General features: G+C 55.2%; 2 protein-coding genes across 2 annotated transcripts; both read right to left on the reverse strand.

Moving 5' to 3' along the window:
- Window positions 1-638: 638 nt before the first annotated feature.
- K452DRAFT_324890 (uncharacterized protein) lies at window positions 639-2,173 on the reverse strand (the record flags this gene model as incomplete). Its single annotated transcript, XM_033544732.1, has 2 exons — window positions 639-767; window positions 845-2,173. The coding sequence occupies 2 exons, from the start codon at window positions 2,171-2,173 to the stop codon at window positions 639-641; spliced, it is 1,458 nt and encodes a 485-aa protein (XP_033400861.1).
- Window positions 2,174-3,257: 1,084 nt separating this feature from the next.
- Window positions 3,258-7,442, reverse strand: K452DRAFT_349438 (uncharacterized protein; the record flags this gene model as incomplete). The annotated part of the gene is made up of 3 exons (XM_033545595.1): window positions 3,258-5,117; window positions 5,139-7,364; window positions 7,392-7,442. 3 exons carry the CDS (start codon window positions 7,440-7,442, stop codon window positions 3,471-3,473), a joined length of 3,924 nt encoding a protein of 1,307 aa, XP_033400862.1. The 3' UTR covers window positions 3,258-3,470.
- Between the last annotated feature and the right edge of the window lie 403 nt (window positions 7,443-7,845).

A 7,845-nucleotide genomic window follows, 5' to 3' on the forward strand; every position in this document is an offset into this window, starting at 1 on the left:
TCCAGAGCAAGCATCGCGGGCAATCATCCTTTTCGTTGCAGACGTTCTGGCCGCCGCGACACGTCGCGATCGCGGCGTTGACGCTGACACCAAAGGAACTTTTTGGCTGCCGTTACACCACCATGTGTCGCAAGCCGCATACAGGCTGAATTCGCCGTTGAAAGGGTCTTACACGTGCTGGTACCTAAGCATCACCAAGAGGGATCATCCCTACGCTGTTTCCGAACAAGTCTTGGCTCTTCTGCCAGAAACTGATAGGGACGAAGGGTTTCTACACGTGAATTCTAGATTCCCATTCTCAACGGGCCTGAGCGTCGCCGCGACACACCTCCACCAACCGACATCATAATGATTGGTAAAATACGTCTCACTGTGAAACGTCGAGCTCATCGCCACAAAATATAGGCTGTTTTTCCCACGAATCCACAGGCCCAACTCATGACAGAATGGCTGTCTGCACACTAGCACGCATCGAGGAGCAGTTGCATGCGATCGCCGTAAACGGAGTCACCAATCACATCTCTCAGTACCTCAACATGTCCATGAAAAAAACCAAGTTACTATTTTCTGTGCAAAACATCATCAAGAAATTTCCTTCTCAAGCAGATCCAAAACACCTATAAACATGCAAAAACCGTCTAAGCGGTGCTCTCGGTGGCGTAGGACGCAGTCGGGGCCGCCATCGCACCGTCATCCTTGACTCCGAAAATCGAGTTGACCATCTCTGGGCCTCTAACCGCCAGGATGGATAGTAGGGTATCACTCAACTGCAGCGGATAGTCAGCTTTGCCGTTGCTGCCAGAAACGTCCGGTGCAAAGGACGGGAAGAGGGAAGAACACTTACACCATGCGTCATCTCATTACAACCTTGAAGCCAGACGCCCGCCTGGGGGCTGACCTTGCCCTCCTCGAAAACAACGCCGTAGTTACGGCCCACCTCCCACTTGCTGCCCTCGGCACCGCCGCCGGGCATAAGCCACCTGCTGCCTTGCAGGATCTCCTCGTGCGCGTTGCGCTGGTAGCCAGCGGCAACGACGACGAGGTCGACATCCATGAACTCCTCGGGCGCCGACTTGTGGCAGCTGTACTCGCCGCTGCGGTTCTGAATGTGAAGCCTCAGACCGTTCTTGATGACCGGAGAGCTCTCGACCGCCATGATGTTGCGGAAGTTGAGGATCCGGTGCGGCCACTCCTCCTCCGACGTGTAGTTCATCTTCTGGAGGTACATCGTCTCGTACAGGCGCTCCAGCAGCTCGAGACGAACGACACCGTAGTTGGTGACCTTGTCGTCGAGGATCGTCTTGGTGCGCAGCTCGGGATCACGGCTGAACATGTCGTCAACCTTGGAGGGGTTGAAGATCTCGTTGACAAAGGGAGAGTCATCGCTGGGCCTCAGGTGCTGACCCCTTATGAGGAGGTTCGTCCTGGCGTTGGGGAACTTGTGCTGGAGGTTCTCGAAAATCTCGGCAGCGCTTTGACCAGCACCGATGACAGCAATGTTATAGGGGGCTTCACGCTCAGGCAGCTTGTCCTTGATGGTGAGCTGGTACTGCGAAGAGTGGATGACACGAGAGCTGTCCACGGGGAAAGGCTCAGGGATCTTGGGGCGGCCACCAGTGGCAATGACTACGTGCCTGGCCCTGCGGGAAGTGGTCTCGCCAGTAACAACATTCCTGGACTTGACCACGAAAGAGTCAATGGCCTTGCTGTCGACGGTCGTCTTTTCGGGGACGACCTGGACGACTTCCTGGCCGTAGGCAGTCACCTCCTCAAAGTGGCTGGCAACCCACTTCATGTAGTCCTCGTACTCAGCACGAGCAGGAAGGAACGTGTTCAGGTTCGTGAACTCAATCAGCCTGTCCTGCCTGCTGAGGTAGTTCAGGAACGTGAAGTAGCTCCTGGGGTTGCGCAGAGTGGCCATATCCTTGAGGAAGTTGATCTGCATGCGCGCGCCCTCCAAAAGCATACCCGCGTGCCAGGCAAACGACGTCTGCTTCTCAATGAAGGCGACCTTGGGAGCCCTGTTAAGCTCCCCAATGGTACCCGTCGCCTCAATGGAATCGTTCATCGCAACAGCAATTGCGAGCGAAGCCGGGCCGAAGCCGACGCAGATCAAATCGTGCAGCTCATCCTCGGCAGTGGGCGACAGGTACGAAGAGTTGCCCTGATGCATCTTGGGCTGGGTGGCTCTGTGGACACTGCGGAGGGGCTGGTTGTTGTTCTGCGGAGGGGCAGTGCCGTTTTCGAAGGAGCTGATTCTCGTCTCGGGAATGTCTGCGTGAGGAGCCATTGCGTGCGGAAAGGCAGAGAACGGGCGGCCGGAGTCGTCACTGAAGATATTTCACAAGAAGTCGCACTGGGCAGCAATCAGCCGGACATTCTTTAGGGATGGCGCCGCTTGCCGCGAATGGCCTGATCAAGAGCAGCCGCGGCAAGTGATGAGCGAAAGCTTACACGTACCAGAGGCAAAGCGGAGCTGGAGGCTAAAGAGCGGGCTCGCCGGCGATTGGCTTGAAAGGCTACGAGAGCTTGTCAGTGGCTGTTCGGGGAATGGATGACGCAAGCGGACGATATGGAGGGGTAATTGGACGTACCTCTTCTCCAGGCAGGCGAGGGGAAACAGAAACGAACAGAGGGCGTTGAGCCTCTCATTGTCATGGGGGACGGGCTAACCTTAAAGGCGGCGGAAACGAAACTTCGAATGACGCCCGTCCGTCGGGCAACAACCCAGCAGAGCAGGCGACATCCTCGCCCTCTCACCACCATCGACTGAGCTAGACCACTACGCGCAACGCTACACGGCCTCGATCTCCATCAGATAATTATTAGATAAGATTAGCGCGTCCACGGCATCTCCACTCGACGCGGCGGGCATGAAAATTTTCTTCTGGCGTCGTCGCAATCTCGGTCCTTGATTCAAATTGCGAGGAAAAATGGCGCGCGTGGCACGCGAATTTCTGGTAGAGCCCGCCTCCCACGGAAAGCAGAGCAGGCTGGCCAGTAGCGGCGCGCGGCCGTAGCAGGGCCAACCCGGGGCCTCCGCGGGCCCTCTCCACCCCGTCTGCCGTAACGGTCGATTCAAAGTTATCAGATCCGAGTCCCCAGCTTGGCTCCGGCATCGGAACGTGGCGCGCCGTCGTGGCGCCTGAACGGGCCTGCCTCTTCCGTCAGTGCCCCCCCTGCCAACGTGCCATTGCCCGGTGTCACTTCCAATCCCGGCCGGACGCCTGTCTTATGTTCATGTCATGCTAACCGAGATCCACCGTCCAGCGACGATACAAGCAGAGTCCCTATAGAGTATTCCTTGCCTAGCTCCCAGCCCGAGTCCCAGGTATGAGTGAAAAGGTCTTAGAGCACACACAGACTCTACACGCCTCAACTAGGTCTCTTCTTCCACTCTATACGAGCATCACCATCTCGCAACAAGATGAATCTTGCTGCACGGTGACGGACGTTACACAAGTCTCGCCTCATCCCAGTTGCTGCGTCTCCACCATGCCAGAGTAGATGCCGCCCAAGGCCACCAGCTCCTCATGCTTGCCCTGCTCCACAATCCTCCCCGCGTCGAAGACGAAGATGCGGTCCGCGCTCTGCACACTGGCTAGCCGATGTGCCACCATAATCGTCGTCCGCCCCGTCGACGCTGCTGCAATCGCGTTCCTGACGTCCTTCTCGCTCTTCGCGTCTAGCTGCGACGTCGCCTCGTCCAGAAGAAGTATCTCGGGGTCGCGGATTAGCGCCCGCGCGATGGCGAGCCGTTGCCGCTGTCCACCCGACAGCCGTGATCCGTTGTTGCCGCACTCGGTGTTGTAGCCTTCCGGCAGGCCCATGATGAAGTCGTGCATGGCGCACGCCTTGCACACCTTTTCCACCTCTTCCCTGCTCGGCTCGTGGCCTGGACGAGCGCCCAACGATACGTTGTAAAAGACGCTTCCGGGGAACAGGTTTGGCTCCTGTTCGACAAGCCCGATCCTCGCCCTGTGAGCTAGAACAGGTGTGTTCCTAATGTCTTCGCCGTCCATCACTACAGTCCCTGCAATGGGGTCGAAGAAGCGTTCGATCAGGGAAATGGAGGATGACTTTCCGGCCCCAGACCGACCAACAAAGGCGACGAACTCTCCTGAACGGATAGACACGTCGATGCCCTTGAGGGCCAGCGTGTCTGGTCTGGACGGATATGCCAGGCTCACATTTCTGAACTCCAGTACTCCCCGAATTTTGGTCTTCTTTTCCGTAACGCCAAGGGAAGAAGGAGAGGTGGAATTTCCGGAAGCTGCATGGTCAACAATGATAGATGGCTTCTCGTCGTGGAGTTTGAAGACGTTTCTCGCTGCCGATTTTGCGCGTGTAATCTCAGGGGCAAGGCTGAACATCTGGCCAGCAGATTGCGCCGAGAACAGCAGTGCAGGGAGGACAATGAAAAACTGGAGCTCGTCGTACATGCCCTCGCGGACTTGCTTCGAGCCCCACCAGTAGGCCAGAGCATAGACAAAGTATGTGATAGCAAGCGAGAAAGCAAGCAAGATGTTCCCTATCAAGGTGAACTTCAAGCTTTGCTCATAAGGTCCTTGAATGGCAGCCCGGTATTGCTTCAGGACACCACGCTCCCGTCCAAGGGCGGCAACGGTGCGAATGGCAGCACATGCCTCGGAAGCCAAAGCCGCGGCATCGTTGTACGCAGACTCATGACGTTCTTCAGCCTTCGACAGAACACGAAGGCGGAAGAAGCCGGCGACAAGCATGACCGGAACTGCTGATAACAGCACCACAGCGATTTTCCACGCGACAATGTGAGCGAGGACCATGCCGCCGACGACAGAGGTGGTGACGGAGAAAATGGTACCAATGATGACGCCGGACAAACCACTGATATGGCCGGCGTCCATACTCAGACTCGACATTAGAGAGTGTGATGAATGGCCTGGTTGAGAAAACCACGAAACGTCTTGACGCAAAATGTTGCGAAGCGAAGTGTCTTGGATGCGACACAGCAGCCACTGAGAAACAATTCCAAAGCATGTACCGCTCGTGGTGTAGGCGAAAAGAGCGATTAGAGACAGGATGAAGAACATCAGACAGAAAAAGTTGACGCGGCTGTCGTAGTTGTCCGCGCCAGACTGAGTGTTCAACAAAGAAACAAGGTTACCAAAAACCAGGGCCTCGCCGATGATGATGGCTCCACTGCACATGCAGGCAAAGAGGCCTAAAAGAATTAGGGGTCTCTCAGGCTTGTTCAGAGCTACAGCTCTACGCAAGAGCCGAGTAACGCTGAAGGGCTTGGTTTTCTTTTTCTTCGATTTCTCATCGACGGCCCTAACATCAGGCAACTCGATCTCTTTTTCGAGGTCGGTCGTCATTGGAGCTGAACTGGGAGTAGCGGTGATTGAAGAGGTCTTTGACTCCACATTAGGGGTTTTGTCGAACTTCTGAGCCTCGACCAGCCGCTTGTAGATGCCGTCCTGCTCAATAAGGCCTTCGTGGGTGCCCTCCTCTATCAGGTTTCCGTGTTCCATAACCATGATCTTGGAAGCATTCTTGATCGTGGCCAGACGATGAGCAACAATGATGGTGGTTCTACCAGACACAGCAGTGGCTCTGTCCAAAGCCTGAAGGACTAGCGCCTCGCTGGTAGCATCCATAGCACTGGTATACTCGTCGAGAATGAGTAAGGACGGGTCCCCAACCAATGCCCTTGCTAGACAAATACGCTGCTTCTGGCCGCCAGACAGGGAAGTGTGTCCTGAGCTGCCGACCATCGTGTGGATACCATCGGGTAGAATATCGAAGAAATCGCAAGCTGCTTCCTGCGCAGCATGTTCGCAACGGCGTAAAACCTCCTCATCCGAGAGTCCATGATCTTCCCCAAGACCATGTCTGATGTTCTCAAAAATTGTGCCAGAGAACAAGGTTGGCGTCTGATCTACCAAAGCAATACGCGATCGCAGACCTTTGACGTTAAATTGTTTGATGTCCTGGGAACCAATAGTAACCTTTCCCGATGAAGGGTCGTAGAACCGTAGTAGGAGGCCAGCCACGGTAGACTTGCCTGAACCAGAAGATCCAACAATGCCGTTGACCGCTCCAGGCTGAAAGTCGAGACTGACACCATTCAGCACCCGGGCCGTTGGTCTAGCGGGATAAACGAAAGTGACGTTCTCGAACTTGATGCCACCCTCAAACGTCGAAGCATCCGGAGTTATACCCTCTTCGCTGTACACATCGATATGAGGGTCGGCGTGGTCCAAAACTTCAAAGATCGAGTCTCCGGCCCCTGCTGCAAGTGCGAACGTCTGAATAAACGGACCAAATTGGCCAACGACGAATGAGGCGTCCAGAATCAGAAAGACAACTGCGTAAATCGTACCCGCACCACCACTTTTTCCCCGCTGCTCTTGCAAACGACTGCCCTCCCAGAAGGCTAGTGCGTTGGCGGAATAAGCGACAAAGTACACGCTTCCCAGCATAAGGGCACCAGCAATTGACTTCTTGATGCCCACGCGGACCGATATCTTCAGGAGACGCAAGTATTCTTCAGCCAGTTTGTCGGCAATTCCGAACGCCTGCACAACCTGAACAGCTCTTATGGAGCTCTCTGCAATGGCTGCTGCCTTCTCAGAACACTCTGCCGTCTTCTTTTGAAGCTTAGCCACCGTCTTCGAGCCGAACGTGACTACCATAAACATCGTCGGGATGACTGCCACGAGGAGAATGCCAGTCAATTCAGCATCCAGAATGAAGCCGACGACGAAAGCTGTTACAAAGTAGCTGATTGACTGCAAAAAGAGGCCAACCTTTTCCGAGGTTCCTAGTTGCACGGTTTGCGTTTTCTCCGTGAGGATGTTGGTCATGTCAGGAGCTTCGACATCAAAATACGCCATCTCCATGCCCAGCGAACGTTCGACTAGGGCTTCTCTTAATCCACGGGATACTCTTTCACCAACAATGCCCCAGCAAATGGCCCAGCCCCAGGTGACGACGAAGTAAGCAACTGCCACTCCTAACAACTCGCCAATGACCTTTGCCAGATCTTTCTCTGTTGGCGGGAACGTGTTGATGATGTGTTCGAAAATCACACCGATGATAGGAAGCGGCACGCCGGCTGCAATGGCAAAAAACACGCCCATTATTAAAACCATCCTGTCCTGGAAGCTCTTCAGCGGCCGGAACAAGGAGAAGTAGGACGTCTTGAACGGATTGAGTCCAATGATGCGGCGGAAAACCCTCCGGGGAAGACCGCCTAATTCGGTATGCCATGCCCGTGGTTGGGCTGTGCTGAGAGTCGCCACATCCATATCTCTGCGCCACGGAGTCTCCCCCGCAGCAGCGCTCGTGTTTCGGCGATGATGAGAGGACGGTGGGTGGGACTCGGGTGTCGGATCACCATGGCTCACGAGAGCAGGCTGGACGGTAATCGGTTCCGTTGGAATGTTGGCGGCCTCCATGGTGGGATGGTGAGCGGAGGCGTTTGTCCTCCCGGCTGACTCCAATGGAAACTAGAAGTAAAAGGGGGGAACAACTTGTTGTGTTCAACTGAGCATCGAGTCCAGGGACGCCCAAGAGATGTTGGAAAGTTTCAGGACAGCTCACACATGTGGGCAAGGCGCAGCATTAGCCGGACAACACTGTACAAAAACTAAACAGGAAGTGAACCGTAGAAAGCAGCTCCGCCTGCAGGGCAAAAAGAACCTGGGAGAGGGCAGTGGGTGAACAAGGCAAGAAGAAGCAAGCCAACAACCATGGTCAAAGCTGGGGCTGGGCAATTTGGCGGCTGGGGAACAAGGATCCCAGCGGGGACGCCATTGCAGAACAGCAACAATTGCTGTAAGTGCAAGTCATGAAAATTGT

The sequence above is a fragment of the Aplosporella prunicola genome (genome assembly GCF_010093885.1).
Source record: "Aplosporella prunicola CBS 121167 unplaced genomic scaffold K452scaffold_5, whole genome shotgun sequence".
NCBI classification, from domain to species: Eukaryota; Fungi; Ascomycota; class Dothideomycetes; order Botryosphaeriales; family Aplosporellaceae; genus Aplosporella; species Aplosporella prunicola.